The sequence below is a fragment of the Maylandia zebra genome, linkage group LG10 (assembly GCF_041146795.1).
Source record: "Maylandia zebra isolate NMK-2024a linkage group LG10, Mzebra_GT3a, whole genome shotgun sequence".
In the NCBI taxonomy this organism is placed as follows: domain Eukaryota; kingdom Metazoa; phylum Chordata; class Actinopteri; order Cichliformes; family Cichlidae; genus Maylandia; species Maylandia zebra.
The window spans coordinates 25,824,024-25,842,907 of NC_135176.1; the positions used below are offsets into that span (position 1 = coordinate 25,824,024).

Genomic DNA, 18,884 nt, shown 5'->3' on the forward strand with positions numbered 1-18,884 from the left:
TTTTTTTTTTAAGAAGAAAAAACTTTATTGAGCGATTCACAGAAGGGAATATATAATATAATATAATATAATATAATATAATATAATATAATATAATATAATATAGTTAAAAGAGTTGTTAGAAAATGAGCATATATAGCCACATATTCAAATAATAATAATAATAAATAATAAAAATGTATCAATGCATTTATTTATTGAATTACATTTAATTAATATCATAAAACATGTTTTTGTTACCATGAGCCTTGTTTTAAGATTTATTTCATCCAAATGGTTAAAATAAATGGTGACTTTTTTCATTTGATTTTCCTTGATTTGTCCATCCATTACATTTTCACTAGAATTGGAACATTTTATTTTAATTTAACATTGCACTTTGTGTGCCTTTGTTTGAATATAAAAAATTCACTTTATATTTTCAATCTTTCATATTTATATTTTCAGTGTGAGTAACAAAACAATTTCCCTCTGGGATCAATAAAGTATTCTGAATCTGTTCTCCACCCTATAAATGACTTATAATTTTTTATATAAACTACTCAAGCCACGCATTACACTGGATCACCCCGTTTTTCTGATTAATATAACAGGCCCATGTCTTGGTCTGAAAGACTGGAAAATAACTGATTAATGTTGTTTAAGGGAATATTATTTATTTTTTTGGTGTTGTTTTACAAAATATTCATTCTGACAGTCTTAAAAAAATACCAAAAAGGGCACAGAGATTCAGAATGTCTTCTATTAAAGCTACAAAAATTAATCCAGACTGCACAATTGAATTAAGATACTTAAGGCCTTATTTTATACCCAAATCCTCATACACAAGCACACTGTAATCAAATATATGCCTTTATTCAAAACAAGTTACAAATTCTGCAAATCCTGAGGATTATTTTGATATGCTTTAACTTTCTGGGGATTATAGGACGCTCCAGACTTCCCCGCTACAACTCTGTTTGTGAGGATCAAATACACCTTCAGTGGGCTGCTAGGATGGACTGAGGAATAAGCTAGTTTTTCTTCCCCAGTTTCAGTGACTTTGAAGGTTATTTTTATCACTCTGACAGATCCGAAGAGGTGGTTTCACCTGTTTTCAAGATGCCGGACATCTTGCTCACACTTCTTTCAGTTAGTTGTACTTAAAAGGCACCTCACAATTTACGTTCTGCTCTGAAGTCAAATCGTCTTATGGTATTTGCACTGAATTGTACACCCATGTGAGAGTGCACAGGTGTCAACTGAGGCCGAATTTTTAACTCTCAATAGCAATGCCATTAGATAAAGCTTTAAGGATTTCAAAGAGGAGATTTCCAAAGATTTACTTTGGCTGTAATAAGCAGAAAATGAATTTTACTGCAGCGCCACCCTCTGGGAAAATATTACACTTTTAACTTTTTTCACAGCAGAAATTTTGACCTACCACAGTAGGAAAAGCAAAGGTGGACATTAACATTAGTTTGTGTTCAAAGTTTCACAGTGAGTCAGCACAGACAACACCTGGACTTGGAAATGAAGCACCCAAACCGACAGTGGCCATTAGATGTTAAAGGGACTGTTAATCTGTTCCTTTTTCCACATAGTGACTCTGAAGAACTATGAGACCAATTTCACAAACTATGACAAATCAAACACAATCACAGCACATCACACTCAGAAGTCCAAATGTCTCAAATCAAACGAAGCACTTCCATAAAAAGATACCTTTTATTAAACTGCATGCAAATCTCATCTTCACAGTCCAGATCATTAAGAGGCAGAGGTGACTATGCAAACAAATGATTAGCAGAGTCTGACACTGTCACATTCAGAGTGTGATTTCCTGTTATTTCTGTTTAGTTGGAGGGGGCAGCGAGCACAGCGTCCAGGGCACTCTGAGCCTCTTTGATCTGCTGCTGCAGTCTCTGCTTCATGGCCTCGTTCTGAGCCTTCCTCAGCATGTCCTGCATGTCTTTGATGGCAGCCCGGTAGCCCGGAGCATTGTGAAACACTCGGATAGCCTTGTCGCCACTGCACACCAAGAAGCGTCCGTTAATGTCAAACCTAAGGTCCGTGATCTCCATGCTGTGGACGCCGTGCATCTCCTCCTCCAGCTTTCCGCTGGCAGCATCGTACATGGCCACGTTGCAGCCATCGCTGACGGCCACCACCCGGCCGTCTGGAGACAAGGCCACCCGGCTGCCTTCAGACGAGCTGCAGGGAACGGTTTTCAGGAGGTAGGGATCCTGCTGCTTTTTGTACTCCACGTCCGTGTTCCATAGCTTCCACGTGCCGTCTTTGGAGACGCTCACCATCCTGAAAAATGAAAAGAAAGTATTACTGCTTAACACAGCAGGCTTCTTTACTCTCACCTTAACGTTTATATGCCATTTTATGTTGTCTCAGCTTATAAACAACCATTTATTTTCCATCTCAAATATTGCAGCGTATTACCTGCGAGAGTCGTTGGAAAAGGCAAATGCGTGGACTCCAGCAGAGTGGCCCTTCAGGTCAAAGGCTCGCACCACCTCTCTGAAGTCTCCTCCTTTGCCGAAGCAAACCTCCCACACCTTCACATCAGGAGTGAAGCCGCAGGACGCGACAAACCTGAGCGAATAGATGAAGCAGGATCAGAGCTCCCAAAGAGTGACACGCAATTCAAACACTTATTTTTATTTCGATTTTTATTTTACTGAATGGAATTTAAAAGTAAAAACAATATGAAGAAATCATCTTACATGTGGGAAAATTACTTTTCAGACCTTTACTTTTCTCAACAACAGTTTAAAGCAGAAGAACCTACAGCTCTTACTGTAAAACATCGCTTATAGACACTTTTTCTGTTTTAATGTCATGAAACAGTAAAACAATAAACTTACAGAGTAGATGTATATCATTTCTAAGCTTTCAAGTGTAAGCTGTGCAGTAAATAAGGAGTGGGACTGACCTGCCACACGGGGAGATGGCAGCATAAGAATTGGTTATCTGGTTCGTGTTGATAGAGGCCAGCACTTCTCCTTTCAGGTCCCAGATGTTGATACAGGTGTCGGTGGAGGCACTCATGATAAACTTGCCTGTGGGTGAGAAACACAATATCAGCCCCATAAACTGGTGACAAATACTGAAAAATCAATAAATCAATAAATCAATAAATAAGGTTTTAACAGATATTCCCTTTTTTGACAGCTTTCTTCTCATGTGAAACTAGAGTCAACTTTTGTTGCTTGTTGGTGGGTCGATTTTTTTCTTAAAACAGTTAGGCTGTCAAGAGGCTGACTAACCCAAAGACTGGACAAATAATCAGAGAGATGGAGCAGATGAATAAAAGAAACATTGAAATGAATTTACTGATTGTTAAATACTAAACCACAAATGGTTTCACACACTTTCAAAAACCCAGCTGGTGATAAAAACAAACCCTGCTGTGTTAACTGCGTTACTAGCCGATACTATAAGTAAAAACTTTTAAGTTATTTCGGCATTCTGTACCTGTCTCTGCGATGCCAATGTTGAGGATGGTGGCCTTGTGCTTCTGTGGGAAGTCCTCGGGAGCAGCTTTGAAGCTCATGGAGCCGTCATCCTTCTTTGTCATTTTGAAGATTCGTATGCAGTCTCCGTTGGCCAACCAGGTGATAAACGCCCTGTAGAGAAAAGGAGAAAATCAGTGAAGATTTTCTGAAGATTACCTCACCATAACTCTGGTTGTGTATAATACTTTGAAAAGGTATTGGTCCACTTACTGATTACTTTTCTTCATATTTTACATGCTTACATGTTTCAGATCATCAAACAAGTTACTTCACAAGTCTTTTCTAAACCTCTTTGACCTGGTTTATGTTAAACTTACACTAGCTCTTGTGTACAATTCACTTTCCTTAGGAAAGAGAAGAAATGCTTTATGTCAGTAAGTGTAGTTAAAGACCTGGAGTCAGGGCTAAACCGGACCAGCGTAGCGTGATCCAGCTCCACATTGGCTCTCAGACACTTGTGCTCGCGGTCCAGGAAGTCCTTGGTGCTCCAGATCCGAACAGTGCGGTCGTCAGCACAGGACGCCAGGTACTTCCCGTTACTGCTAAAATCGAGGCACGTCACATTTCCACTGTGGCCCTAAAAGGCACATGGAAACAAGTACACACATGCTGAAAAATGGCTATGGAGAGGGTGCAAGTGAAACCTTGTTAAATTATTTCAGAACAGCTCACTGAGCTGAGCGGCATCTAGACCAAAACAAAAGCAAGGCTTTTAACTCGCATAACCTACAGTGACTTAAAACAAACCAAACTCCGGTCTCTTATGAAAACTCTTCCTTGTCCTCTGAGGCTTTTACAATGTGTGTGTTTGATGATTGTTTCAGTTTACCTTCAGAGAGGCTGCCAGCAGCGGATGGCTGAAAGTGTGTTGTGTAGGTTTATCCTTGCGGCCACGCTGCTTCTCCTGCTTCTGCTTCTTGGATTGGGAACCCTTCACAGCACTGGCTTCAGCTGGAAGACACACAGGAAAAACATGACCATTGATGCCCACTAAGACTATTTTAAAAGGATATATACAAACTATTACTCAGATGGCTGTATATCAGGAGAATAAGCAGTTCTACTAATTGGAGCTTTGCTGCTTTGATCACTGGCTGCCTCAGTCTGCATGCCAAAGTATCCTTGGGGAAGATAGTGAACCCCAAGTTGCTCTCCAATGGGCTCATAGAGCATAAATATTAGGTAGTAAGTAGTTAGGCACAGGAAAAAAGTGCTTGTGTTAATAACTCTTGTAGTACAAAGCACTTACAAAACAGAACCAGTCCATTTATAATGCTATATGTTTAGCATTATATAGATAATAACATATCATATAGAATTTGTAATTTTGCACAATTTCTAACATAAATATAAACAAAATACACGTACTCATTTTGTTTTTTAGGTTTCCATTTTATTTCTTTACTTTTTATTATAAGTTTTTCTATTATCATTATTTAATTAAGTTGTGTGGTTTGTGTGGTTGGTCTTCTGTAATTTTACTAACAATATAAGTGTATCTAACTTTAATAAGCAGTCTAACAATAACAATGTACTCTTGTGAGCTGCTATGAATCCGTTATCTCTGGGGAAAAATCATTGATGGAAAGCTCTTGTTTATGGATCTTCTTCAACAAGCCTGCACATTAGCATGTATGTCAAAGCCCAGTCATAAGGAAAAGGCTAAGAACATAAAAAAAAGTTTTATTTCCACACATTTCATTTTAGAATAAACCATTGGTTATGCTATTTCTGAACATGATCTGGGTGTTATGAAGCATTAACAAACAGCTAAAAGATAATTGATGTGTAATTTTCCAATCCTTGGTATCATGACCCCCCCCCAAAAAAAAAAAAAAAAAAAACAAACTCTGGAAATCAGGGAATTAGCTCTGGGAGGTTTTCTATTCACTGCATGCAATGTTAACAGAATGTGGAAAAACACTCTCAGCATGATTATTATAGTGAACTAAAATTAAATTAAAAGCCAAGAAAATTTTGGAAATAAGCTATACGATTGAAAACTAAGAAAATGAAAAAGTAACCAAAATAATTTTTTTTTTAAAAACGAATTACTTAACTTCCTCCTTTAGTATAAAGACATACACATTAGGTTAACTGGTGACTCTTAATTGGCCATAGGTGTAAATGTGAGTATGGGCAGTTGTCGGTCTCTAAATTAACCCAGCAACAGAGTGGCAACCTGTCTGGGATAAGTGGAAGAAAATGGATGGATGTGATGGATAAAAATCTAAACTAAAACATCCAAAATAACTCAAACTATCCTCAAAAGAAAAACAAAATTCAAAATGAAACACAAACAAAACCTATTTAGACAACACAAAACTATAATAAGTTACTATTAAAGTGATTAACTCCAAGGTTATAAAAATTATGCCCAGGATTATTACTGTATTATTATTCAATTATAAATCCTATTACCTGGAGAAAAAATAATAGTCTAACTACGTCTTTATTAGTCCAAAATTTAATTTAATGTAAATTCTTCTTCAAACATAGTTAAACAGACTCAACATCAGATGAATGTGCTAACCTTCCTCTGTTTTATAACTTTTAAGTACTATCTTTATACAGTGAGCTATTCTACTTTACGCTGTAAAGCGCTTTGGGGTCCTTAGGGACTAAGTAAAGCGCTATACAAATACAAGCCATTTACCATTTACATGTACAGGAGTGTTGTCATTAACTAATGTTACGTGCTACAGATACCGATTTGAACCTTTGTCATCAATGAAGCGTTAAAAAAACAGGCAGTGACTCGACAGAAAGCAGTGCACCCATTGGTCTGTTAATGTGACAGTGACAGCCACTCAAAAGTTACCGTAGCTTGTACTTCTAGCTCTGAGTTCGTGTTAATATCGTTGGCACGGAGCTCTTTTGTTGAATGAATCGATTACTGAGTAAGTGAGTGAGTGAATGAATGAATGAATGAATGAATGCAGTATGACTGACTTGCCGCCTTCTCCACAGTCTCCCCCTTCTCCAGCTAGCTAGAGTTACGTTAGCCTGAGTGGCTCTTACCGGCAAACTCCGCTGCCTGCTCCGTTTCCTCTCTTATTTCTTCTTTCCGTCTGCCCACCGCTAACGCAACCAGAATAACCAGTGCACCCAGTAACAAAGTTAACGCGGCCAGAGCAGCTATCTCCATGTTGACACCCTTCTGCCACGTATTTTGCAACGCTAACGTCTCCTAAACTAACCCCGCACGACTGGGGCACCGCGCATGCGTCCTAATAGCACGCTTCATCTAAGGCTGCGTTCAGTTTACGACTGCAAATAGTAAATACGAGAATCCCCCGTCCCCAAACATTTCCGTTTATTTTAAATGTATATACAGTTTATTTTAAATGTATAAACATTCCGTTTCCATTCAGTTTGGCTTGCATGATTTTAACATGACGTTAAAAGACAACTTAATCTCTTAGATTATTCGTTTTCGTTTTTTTCTTAGTTTTAATGGCGTTACCTATCGTAACTGCCACAATTTTCACATTTCCTGTTCTGCGTGTAGTCATGAATGCAGCACAATCCGGGTATCAAATCGTCTCTAATGCCACCTAGCGGACTGGCGTGTGTGGAATGTTTGAAAACTTTTCAGGAAAAAGGTTGGAGCCATGCTTCCACGATGTTTACACCAAAATTTATATCCTACCATCTGAGTATTTCTGTAAAAATCAAGACTCACCAGACCAGGCAAATTTTTTTCCAGTTTTTTACTGTCCGTTTTCTGCGATCCCGCGTGAAGAGTATCCTCTGTGTCCTTTTCTGAGCTGACAGGAGTGGCACTGATTGTGGGGTGTCTGCTGCTTTAGCTCACCTACTTCAAGGTTTAACATGCTGTGCATTCAGAGATGCTCCTCTGCATTCCTGTGTTTGTAACAAGTAATTAAATGAGTTTTTGGATCAGTTCAAAGTTGTCAGCCATTTTCACCTTTCAAAGTTTCTTAAATTACCCATCCCCATGCTGAGTTGAACTTCATTTTGACCATGTCTACAAGCCTAAATAAATGTGATTTAGATATTTGCATCAAGTATACCTGAAATATTTAAAGTAAAAGCATGTATTCTTCAGGAAAGTAGCCATTTACTGTTCCGTGGCAAGTGGTAATACTTCCAAATATGCTTTAAAACGCAGTGTGATTATTTTCTGAGAAGAAAAAGAAGTTTGGACTTATATCTAGTCTAACGTTATATTGAATCTGATTTCAACTCCAGCTTTCTTGAAATTAAATCACTTAAATTTATTGGGACTAACTCGTAGACACAGTGCCCAGTAAAACACTACTTAGATCTCTCAGAGTATGTTGGATATCAATTCTTGACATTCTTGTTCTGTAAGCAGCATGTCATTAACAAAGCATTTTTCCAATGTGTTTCATGTTTTTGGCAGGGGAGAAACCCGAATTCAGAAGAGAAACCCACAGAAGCTTGGAGAAAAAAAAAAATCCAGACTCCATAAAGAATCACTTTCCCTTCTTGCTCTGCTGTTCATCCACCATGTGTAGCAAACCCCTCTTTAAGGGGCTCTTCTGATTGGATGCCCCTCACAAAGAGAGGTGTTAAGGATTACTCCTCTCATAAACATCATACAACCAGAAGTAGTAGAAGAAAAAAAAAAAAAACTATCAGAAACTGTGCGTTTGGAGAAGTTTGACGCCTGACAGGGTTTACTTGTTCATAAAGTGAACAAATTACTCAAAACTCTGGCCAAGTTTAATATGAGGATCCACTATTGTAACAGTATATACATGACAGAAAATAAGAACAATCATAACAGGTCCTCTTTAACTTCCTGCAACATTACTAAGCAATACTTGTATATCCACTACAAAAACAGCATACTGCTAATACACAGTATGAAGTATAGCCTCCACATCTTGGGAAGAAAATTTGGCGATCTTTAAAGGTTTAATGTGGAACATCCACAACTCACATTTTTATTTATTCAAATTTGACCATCCAAATAAAAAAAATTTAAAAAAAAAAAAGAAGAAACAAAGACAGACACCCCCCCCCAAAAAAAACAAACACAAAACCCAACTGGTAACGGCTCACTTTTCACAATAAGAGGTGATTATTACTGAGAACAGAGATCATTTGAATAAAACAGCTGACATCAACTGCTTTACTGTCCATGTTTGCTGCATGCTCAAAAACAAAAATAATAATAAAAACAAAAACGAAACAAAAAAAAAAATCCCTGTATCGCTGTGAGAGATCCAATAGAACAGACTGTAATTTTAGTAAATCTGACATAAGGTAGCAGTGACATTTCTGAAGTGGGGATGTGTTGCTGTGCAGATATTTAAAAACTCACCATTTATCACAGTTACATGTGCATTAACAGCAGGTAGGCTGAAGGTAAAATGTAACTGATTCTAGCAGATTTGTTACGTTTCAGTGAATTAACAAGGATTCAGTGCCTGGGCGCAAAGAGAGGTAGTCTGGCACAACAAACACACACACAAGCACACTCTCGTCTCAAGATTCTTTTCACAGGGAACAAGCTGAAGAGTTGGCTTTGGTTTGTCAGCGCTAGTCGAGTACTCATCCTACTCACATACTGACCTGCTAATTCAATCAGTTGGCAATCACTATCAAAAAAGGCCATCCACAGGAGGACTCTGGGAATGCTTGCAATGACAAAGAGTACGAAACAAGAACACAAGGGTCTGCACAAACTACGTTAAGACATTTACTAAGTCACCCTTTTAAGTGCAGAAACACATTATTCATTTACAGGGTCAGAGAGCCAATTAAAAAAATAATTTAAATGCAAACTTTACATTTACACTGCAGTGTTGTGTACCTTATCTGAATTGACTGTGCATTTCATCCCATTCAGACTCAGTCAGAGAATGTATTCAAATATCCAGGTAACATACAAACCAGCGAGCGTTTCACGTAAAAAAATAAATGTCTGAGCCGCAGCTCCACCTTTAGCTCGACTCAACTTTCTCCTTAAGACGAACCAATGGGAGTGTCCGTGTATGGTAAAAGGAAAAAGAACTTTGGATATGCTTATGTTCAGCATCTATCAAATAGTTTTTTCTCTTTCAAGTATAGTACATCATTGTGGTTTCTCTCTCCTTACTGCTGCATTCCCTCACTGGGTCATGGACTCAGTAGGCTAATGTGCTCTATCTAACTCGTCTGCAAACTTCGGGCCAGCACAACCCACTGGAGGAGGAGACGGAGGAAGCAGAGGGCATGGTGGTAGCCTGATGGGGTGGGATGTTGGGCTTAGAACAGAGCAATGTTAGCCAGGTTAGCCATAGCAGCAACAGCTGGAGTCCTTCCGAATGCGTTGTTGGAACGACGTGGCAGGCTACTTCTTCCTGTTGTGTTGTCGCCTCGCCTGCAGCCTCTGCCGTGCTCCGGATGTTTTCGATCCAGCTCCGATTGAGAAGGAAGGAGTTGCTGGAGATCCTAAACAAAATAAAAAATATATGGATATGTAACAATTTCTGCTACAAAGTATCCAGTTCTTAACAGTGGCATCAAATTTTCAAACTTCAAAACTGCCTCTTAATTTCATCTAAATTAGGATCAATATCAGGTCTGACAAGGAATTCTTATAGTGAGGCAACATGCTTTTAAGTATTTGGCTCCAATAAAAATTCCCATAAGCTTGCCTCAAGCCCACCTTTAATAACAGAACCCATGTGTTTCCACTTCAGCCTCACAGCAGTAGATAAACAGGCTAAATCCCACTACATTGCAATGCATAATGCTACAGTGTAGCATCCTATTACCAACAGAAGAGGTATAGAGTAATTTAACAAATTTATCAATAAAACTTTGTGATGGTGCTGCACTCTCACTAAATAAAATCAGAAGACTAATTTGTTTAAATCACTGGGTTACAGCTCCTTGAGAGCAACCATCGTTTAAACATCTAGCCACACATCCCTACTAAAGCCCCAGCTGGGCATCACCTCTAAAAAAAAAGAAAAAAAAAAAAAAAAAAGAAAAAGAAAATTGATGCCTCACCAAACTGAACAGCATTGAAGCCTTGGAGTGGAGTTCCAGGACTTCCAAAGGGAATTGGACCTCCAGCAGCACTCTGGCCAAAAGATGGTGTTGACGTTCCTGCAGGGAAAACAGCATGCAACTTCAAACACCCAACACCTAAAACTCTGATAGACCAACATAGTAACCTAACCACAGAAATCTTTCTGTCAGTGTGTGGCACAGTAGGAAACCAGCACTCACACATAAGTGCAACCATACAGCGATGTAAACAAACAAAAATGCAGCCCACCCTCCCCACTACTGAGACCCGTTAATTCAACTACTGGTTATGTTTCACATACCAATCATTTCAATTAATTTACTATCATTTACTGGTAATCAAAACTAAAATTATTTTAAGATATTCGCAACAGACAAAATTAGTGTAGTGGTTAACATCTTTGCCTAACACGAGAAAGATCCCTGACTTGAGACCAGGAGGAGACACAAAAAGGTCACCCGGAGTAAAATCTGTGCCAAATCAAATGTCTGGTGTGATAAAAACCCTTTCAAGCAAGGGAACAGCCAAAAGAAATAGCTAGCCAACATTACATTCATTGCTTGAACCGCTCTACAGGTGGGCTTAAGACATAAACAAGCAAAACAACAACAGTCTTAATTCCTTACCAAAAGCTGGTTTGTCTGTAGCAGCAGCCCCAAAGTTGAAGCTTCCCATCTGTGGTGCAGGATTATTGGAAACTGGTGTTCCAAACTGAGGGCACGGCATTCCAGAGCCAAAGTTAAATCCACCGGATGCTGGCTGAGCTGGTCCAGAGGGAGCCGGCTGAGGAGCTGCACTGCCAAATCCGAAGGTGGGTGTGGAGGAGCTCTGAGCCTGGGTTGCTGCACCGAAACTTGGTGGAGCTGAGGGTGCAGCTGAGGGAGCGGCAGTGCCACCGAAAGCAAAACCAGCAGTGCTGGCTCCAAATGCTGGTTTAGCTGGGGTACCAAAAGTGGCTGCTGTGGTGGTAGGAGTTGCCCCAAAGTTGAAAGGAGCTGGGGCAGGGTTAGAAGCAGGTGTGGATGACGCTCCGCTGCCTCCAAAAGTGAATGGCTTTGGCGCTGCTGCTGTGGAGCCAAAGGTTGTCTGAGCTGCTGGGGCTTCAAAAGATGACTTTCCAAAGTTGCAGGTTGACTGTGTGGTAGCAGGAGCAGCAGTGGAAACTGTGTTGCCCATGGCAAAGCCTCCAAATGAAGCAGTGGTTGTGTTCTGATTGGGTGCTGTCTGGCCAAATGTAAATACTTTCTGGCTGGCAGCCTGAGCATCTGGCTGTGTGGCACCAAATGCAAAGGTACCCTGGCTGGAGGTTGTGGTTGAAGCAGTAGCAGGTCCTGGAGTTGGGGCCGTGGCTGCTGCTGTAGTAGTGGTAGCAGTTCCAAACTGAATTGTGCCGACAGCATTCTGAGCCTGATTCAAAGCTGAGTTGGTGGTACTTGTTGTAGATGTTGTGTTCCAGTTTCCAAAGAGGGATTTCATAGCTGGCTGTGGAGCAGGCTGTGAAGTGGGAAGGGAGCCTGTGGATGTGCCAGCTGTGGTGGTTGAGCCAGAAAACAGAGATGGGCCAGCTGTGTTGCTGCTTGTTGATCCACCAAATACTGAGGCTGTACTGCTTGTGCTTGAAATTGTAGAGGCTGCCTTTGCACTTGCAAGGGATGGAGGCTGTCCAAAGCCAGTAGCCGCAGTGGCATCTCCAAAGATGGGTTTGAAATTCTGGACAGGTGGTTTGCTTTCTGAAGCTGATGTAGCTGAAGTGGCGGTGGCGGTTACAGCAAAGATGGGCTTAAAGCCTGAAGCCATTAGTGGGTTGGTGTTACTGACTGATGCAGAGCTGCTGGCTGGGGCTGCAGTAACAGCAGTTGAGTTAGATGTTGAGGAAGCAGAGGAGGCGCTGACCTGACTAGCCACCCCAAATAGGCTTGCCATAGGTGGGGTGCTGCTGGCAGCCTGGGAGACCTGACCCAGCAGGACCTGAGCAAAGGCGGAGGACTGCTGCACAGACGCAGAGGAGGACTGGGAGACTGCAGGGATTTGTGGGGAAGCCACTGTTGTTGATGCCTTTAGGATTGAAACACTGGGTTGTGCGGGTGTGGTTGATACAGACACTAAGGGCACATTGGGAGGAAAAAAACATGAGTGTACAGAACAAAGAAATTAAAGGTAGTCAAAATTAAATCAAGTGAAGAGCAGTTGTACCTGAACTTGCACTGGTAGCGGATGTGGGAGAAGGAGCACTAGCTTTCTTCAAAGCCTCCAGCAGTGGGTTGGGGGCTGCAGGCACTGTACCGGCACTGCTCACTGGATTGGGATCCAGGTTAATGACTGGGGTGGCAGAGCTAGATGTGGGCAAGGGAGCTGCCAGAAGGCTGCTCAAGGTTGTGGTGGAAGTTGTAGCAGTAGCAGTAGAGCCAGCAGAGTGGGCAGGCAGGGTGGAAGTGGTGGCTGAGGGGGAGACAGTCTTCTCAGGCTCTGGAGCTAAAAGAAAGAAGAGGGTCACAGACATGCTAGGGCTTTTTCCTCCATTTTGGTTGAAACACATTTATGTAGATTGACTTCTTTCACAATGGCTCTATAGTAATATAGATATATTTTATGTACATTTTATACATATCTCCATGCGATTTTTCTATACACATTTCTGTACATTGTTACCTGTATATACGGACTTCAGTTGCTTATGTATAAACGACCACTTTGTGTCTTTGTTTTATATTTTATATTCCCCTTACTATAAGAGCTGTGTAACAACAAAATTTCTCATCCGTGGGATAATAAAGGTTTATTCTTTTCTGTTCTATAAATATTTTTTCTGGTGTTTAAATCTTTACATGTGAATGAAGGGTTAACAGATTGAACTGAATGCAACTTACCAGGTGTCTCCAGGACCTTCTGTATCTTACTTATACCAGCCTTTTTCTCCTCATCTAGATCTTTAACAGTAACTGTATAACCCAGTTCAGGAGGTGGGGGCTGCAAGGAAGCACAAGGAGAGACTAAAAGCACTGTAATGGCTAAGCATGAGAACAGAGGTTTCTAATGAGACTGCAGTAATCCTTACCAGAGAAATGTGATCATCCCGGTTGCTGGACACCAGTTGAATCTTCCTTTTTCTTTTCCCACTACCACCAGAGTCTGACGAAGTATTGAGTTGGACCTTGGGCAATGGAGCCAGTTTGACTGGAACATCATCATACAAGGCACAATAAATAGAAAGCAATTTAATGTCTCTGAAGGTTTTTTTCTTTTAAGTCAACTGCATTCATGTTAAATTTTTGGGGCACACGGATTGAACACTGCACAAATCCCAACTTGTTGTTCGTTCATTCAGACCCACTGAATGAATGAACATTTGCCACAAGAAGAAAAAAAACAAAAACAAAAAAAACCCCAACAGCCTTTCTTGGGATGTTTCTGGAAACCATTTTCTTAAACCGAGTAATGAGGGGTCAAACTGGCTAATCAATTTCTCTAAAAGTAAAGAAGCAATCTGAATTAAGCACAATTGCAATGATAATGTTCAAACGCATGAGTTTGAGTCCCATTTGAAAACTCTGATAATATTCTTCAACAGTCTTAAGAGTTAACTTAACAGTAGAGGGCCACTAAGATAAACCCCATGCTGGAAAATGGGTCTTTAGGGTACAAGTGAATGAATTTCTGGGATAAGGAATGACTTTGTGTAAATAAAGTCTAACTAGCATTACCTATGATCACTTCCCAGCAAATTAGCTCTATGGATTTTTAATTAGTAGTAGAACTTTTCAGTCAGTGTTGCATAAATCTAAATAATCTGCTGCACAGAGCTGCATTTCTAGGACAGATGAATCCCTACACAACACAGCTACTCAAGGTATGACACTCACAAGAGACGAGTGTGTTGTCCATAGACGTGTGATCTGACTTTGCAGAGGATGCTGAGCTGGGAGACTGCGTGTCGTCCTCTCTGGAAATGAAACTTAAGGTTACAATCCGCAATACTGGATTAAATGTCAACAACTGATCAGAAGCCTAACAGAGACACACCTGGGTCTTTTTGAGATGCCCTCTGGAGTCTGACAGCGAGATGATCCAGGGCTGGACAGAGGGGAGCTGGGTGCTGACGGCTTCTTCCACTGTGAAGGGAAAACAAGATTTAGAGTGTCATAGCTCCACTGTTTCCTCTAGAATCCTGTGCGTCCTTTAATGCAGCAGAGAAGAGTTACCTGGTTGAGACCCAATGAAGAGCTGTAGGAACTCTGGATGGCATTTCTCCTGGTGCCCGGGGTTCCTCTTGGAGCATGAGCTCCACTGCCAGAGCTGATTGAGGATGTCCGAGACCTCTTCATAATGGACTCCTCAGTCAGTGAGGTCATCCCTCTTTTCAGACTTCCTGGCCTGGGAAAAGGAAAGTATTTCTCTTAATGCACAGGTAGCACCACACTATACTTCACCCTGCACCACAGGCTTTCATAAGACATGATCTAACTGTATGAAAAGTTTAACTTACTTAGGAACCAGCTGTGACGGCGTGCCATTGGGCAAAAGGGGTTCAAAAGCAGAGTGTGCACTTCCACCGCTGTCATTACGTCTTAGGAAGTAAAAAATTAATTAAAAAATAAAATGGAAAAAACCAACAACCATTTATTATTTTGAAATATAACAATAGAGAAAACTAGAGCAGGGCGATATGACCAAAAATATTTATCACGATATACATTTGAAAATTTGCGATGACGATATAACTGATGATCTAATTGACACTAGACAAAATACTTTACAATTCCACAACTTTATTATTGCAAAAAACCCATCAATGTATTTTCACTTAAACAAGCAGCTGTTTTTTATGTGCATTAAAGTTATATAAAAATGTAACAGTGCAAATTCCTTGCTGACAGTTTAATCAAAAGGCATTTCCAGTGGAAACTGGCCAACATATCATCAGCATAACCATGTATAATATCCACAAAACTTAAAAAGAGGTTATACACACACAATACGGTAATATTATGTTGAAGCACAGTACGTATCACTCCGCGAGGCGCCTGCCTAACATAGCCGTAATGCTCCGACAATCAATCAAGCGGTGCGGGTTCGTAGCCTAGTCGTACTAAAACATTTGACAGATTTTCGAGCGCCGTGTACGACATAAAATCGTTTCGAGGTCAGTAAACACAACCAGAATTCATACACAAGGCACACGGGATTATAAGGGGCACTGTCGATTTTCAGAAAAATCAAAGGATTGATTTTAAGTGTGCCGTATTTTCCAAACAACACGGTGATGACGACGGCCCGCTAACATGCTCTACCAAAAATAGTGCTTTGTTGTGTATCTGACGGACGAAAGCTAAACCAGTTCCACACCACTAAGGTTGCAGCATTTTTACAAACCAATTCTGGTTCATCCGTTTCATTCAACGATCCACTTTCGCTCTTCTCATTCTGCCTCGTCGCCATGTGCGTATGTAAACAAAGGCACTACGCACGCGTGTTTTACCCATATTCTATTGTGATATTTCATTTTCCTATCGTTGCCCAAAATTACACCGGTATTACCGTGAACGGTATGATATAGCCCAGCCCTAGAGAAAACCTATGTAAAATGTGCTGTGTTAAGTGTTAGTGATATTTCCAATTTTCTTGGCATCCAGTAACTCAAAACTGCATTTGAGCTTCGGTAATGTATTTATAGAAGACTTTAAGGCCACATTTGTACGTGTGATCTGTATCTATTCAAATTACTGGGGGAAAAAGGGAAGAAATGAATACAGCATTATAATGCAGATGTTATATGCATTCATAAGAATGCAAGGCCCCATGTGGGAGTGTATATTTTGTTGGAACATTACATTAGAAGAGTGAGCTTTCCAAGTGCACCACAAATGGACTGGGAAATGGTGTTAATAGGAAAAAGCTATTCATCCATTCTGTTTGCAGCTGTCCGTAAAGCTAAGAGACCGAGACAACTAAAAGCATCAACAGGCTGTTTTTCTGTAGCCTTGCTAATAACCACACTATGCATTACCTACAGACCAAGAAGGTTTAAACAAAACACATGATACTTTTTGTCTTAGGTTTGCTGTGCGAGTATAGGAAGTCCTTTTTTTTCCAGTCTATTTTTTTAATTTATTTCAGTTGAAATGTTTTTATACCTACTTTTAGTTTACTATAATAACCTTACAGCTATCAGACAAAAAAAAAAAAGTGTCACCAAGCTACATAAAAAGGCAAAAATATAAAGCTTGTCAGCATTCATGTGCTGCCTCGTACCTTCTTTTGCTTTTCTGCTCAGTTGTAAAGCTCCTGTCCTCGTCGTCCACTTCTCTCTTGCGGCTTTCCTTCAGCACCTTGAGGACACTCTCTCTGGAGCACGGATCGGCAGGCGCTCTGGGGAGAACGGCATAACTCAAATGGTCCATGCTGAAACAAAAGAAAGGTAAACAGCCATTACAAAAGTTTTATCAAAAGGGTTTTGACATTAATCTCTTAAAACAGGTTATGTTAGAGTTTAAAGAGATCTGACTCAAGCTGATGATCTAGACTGAAACACTGTAATGCATAGATCGCACAGAGACCTGGGGGAGCTGTGGTCAGGCCTGGCGATCTTCACTGTGACAGGGCTGAGGGCAGCCGGGGAATTGCGAGGGCTGAGGATGTTTTTCTTTCTGAAACCGTCCCATTTGACGGGAGGAAGGATTCCCACTGACGAGACACCCGGCTGCTGCAGGGGGTAGTGGCGCTGGGGTGTGATGGTGAACCTGCTCGCTGCTCCCGGTGTCTCCCTGCAGGACAGAACAATTAGAGGCCAAGGCAAAATGAAGGGTCTGAAAGTCTGCTTTTCGTAATCCCACAAATGGCCATAATAGATTTTTCTGGGAAAACCCAAACATATAATACTCACTAATATTACAGAAAACGTGAACTTTTGTTCCTGTCTCTGATATTTCATGTTAAATACCATTCGTCAGTCTCTATAATGGTTGGGGCGATAGCGGAAATAAATCCGATTGTCAGGTAAAAGTCTAATGCTTTCTAAATACATTACTACATTGCCAATACAGCAAACCTGCTAAATATGCTTTTCAGTACTAAAGTAATTTATATGGCCAACAATTCAAGTTTTCTGTCATAACTGTTCACAGATTGGAAATGCCGGTACTATATTAGTAGTAAATTACTGTAATGAGAAACTCTTGCACATGACATAACCTGTACAGATATATACGCATAGGGTTGCAGTAACGTGTAGCACATTTGGATAGCTGTGTGGAGCTACAGAGATCGCTCTGACGACTCGAAGGTTAGTCATTAAAAACCGCCAAGCTGCACCTTTAACCTTTTGAATTCCAACAACTTAACCGCCTCCATTCAAAAAGACCGGGCTGTATTACGCCGGTAAAACCGAGATGTGATTGATTTGATTTTAGCCTGAACATACCCAGCAAATGAAAGCCTTCTGTTTGGAGTATAGACGGCGTGGTTGGGTCTGGCCAGCTTTTCCCGGAGCTGCTCTCGGGGATTTCTCACAGCTCTCCGCCTCCCCGAGTCGGCGGTTGGGCTCTCCGGTTTCCCGATGTAACTCCCCATGAGAAAATCCCGGGGGCTAAAAAGAAAAGACTCGCTTGATAAGGATTCCTTTCGATAAACTCCGCTTTCAGCGAGTCTTTGACTTAAGTGTCCCTCTGATTCCCGGAGCTCGGCTCTGTTGTTGCCGCTGCTCTTCGCTCTCCCCCGTGCGGGTACCGAGACGCCGGTCGCCTCCCAGCCCCACAGCCAGCGCCGCAGTACGGCCGGAACGTTTAGCCCACCCCGAGGATTCGGGCCTAACCTGGCGGGAAGCGGTTCTCCGCTATGATAATAACAGACAATACAACAAACTGCAAGAATTAAGGTCACATAAAGAAAAGTGGGAATATAATAAAAAGCGAGAATAACTAGGCCTAGAGCAGAGAGAAGCAATAAATGTTTTTCTCTAGGAGACATGGCGGCAACGCGCCGCCGGAGGACTCTCATATCCCATCATGCTGTTCTTCCGACATTACTTCTTGGATTTATATTTGTATTCACGCGCATTAGCGCCATCTACCGAGGTGGGGCTGTAAAACGCCGCCAGTGTTACTGCTCATTAAATTAATCTTCCTTTTGCTGAACCTTGGACAAATGTAATGTAAACTCTTGTGTAAAATATATGTATGATTATTATTTTTATTTTTTGCATATTGGTCACACTTAAATGTTTCAGATCATCAATTCAATTTTAATATTAATTTAATTTATTTAGGACAGTGCATGTTAATGAACATAAATGTAAAAAAAATTACATGAATGTAAACATACCAGATTATAGCCAAGGGCTAATTTCCATCTGTTGTCCATAAAAC

General features: G+C 40.8%; 2 protein-coding genes across 2 annotated transcripts; both read right to left on the minus strand.

The window, feature by feature from the left end:
• Positions 1 to 831: 831 nt before the first annotated feature.
• tbl2 (transducin beta like 2) lies at positions 832 to 6,745 on the minus strand. The gene is made up of 7 exons (XM_004561813.3): positions 6,531 to 6,745; positions 4,339 to 4,460; positions 3,902 to 4,086; positions 3,469 to 3,620; positions 2,927 to 3,053; positions 2,434 to 2,586; positions 832 to 2,295 (listed from the first exon to the last, which is right to left on the minus strand). Exons 1-7 carry the CDS (start codon positions 6,655 to 6,657, stop codon positions 1,836 to 1,838), a joined length of 1,326 nt encoding a protein of 441 aa, XP_004561870.1. The 5' UTR covers positions 6,658 to 6,745; the 3' UTR covers positions 832 to 1,835.
• A 1,459-nt stretch (positions 6,746 to 8,204) lies between these two features.
• pom121 (POM121 transmembrane nucleoporin) lies at positions 8,205 to 18,550 on the minus strand. Its single transcript, XM_014409234.3, has 13 exons — positions 17,942 to 18,550; positions 17,079 to 17,285; positions 16,774 to 16,923; positions 15,008 to 15,088; positions 14,724 to 14,895; positions 14,545 to 14,633; positions 14,385 to 14,464; positions 13,580 to 13,698; positions 13,392 to 13,491; positions 12,718 to 12,996; positions 11,151 to 12,626; positions 10,503 to 10,601; positions 8,205 to 9,938 (listed from the first exon to the last, which is right to left on the minus strand). Exons 1-13 carry the CDS (start codon positions 18,514 to 18,516, stop codon positions 9,838 to 9,840), a joined length of 3,528 nt encoding a protein of 1,175 aa, XP_014264720.3. The 5' UTR covers positions 18,517 to 18,550; the 3' UTR covers positions 8,205 to 9,837.
• Between the last annotated feature and the right edge of the window lie 334 nt (positions 18,551 to 18,884).

What these genes read in the sequence shown, in the direction of transcription:
- tbl2 (XM_004561813.3), bottom strand. Translation starts at nt 6,657, where the DNA reads ATGGAGATAGCTGCTCTGGCCGCGTTAACTTTGTTACTGGGTGCACTG. An exon ending in CATTGGCATCGCAGAGACAG is followed by an intron (nt 3,054 to 3,468) that starts GTACAGAATGCC and finishes TCTCACCCACAG; the next exon opens with GCAAGTTTATCATGAGTGCC. An exon ending in GCCATCTCCCCGTGTGGCAG is followed by an intron (nt 2,587 to 2,926) that starts GTCAGTCCCACT and finishes CTATTCGCTCAG; the next exon opens with GTTTGTCGCGTCCTGCGGCT.
- pom121 (XM_014409234.3), bottom strand. Translation starts at nt 18,516, where the DNA reads ATGAGAGTCCTCCGGCGGCGCGTTGCCGCCATGTCTCCTAGAGAAAAA. An exon ending in CTTCATTGGGTCTCAACCAG is followed by an intron (nt 14,634 to 14,723) that starts GTAACTCTTCTC and finishes TTCCCTTCACAG; the next exon opens with TGGAAGAAGCCGTCAGCACC. An exon ending in CTTCAATGCTGTTCAGTTTG is followed by an intron (nt 9,939 to 10,502) that starts GTGAGGCATCAA and finishes TATTTTGTTTAG; the next exon opens with GATCTCCAGCAACTCCTTCC.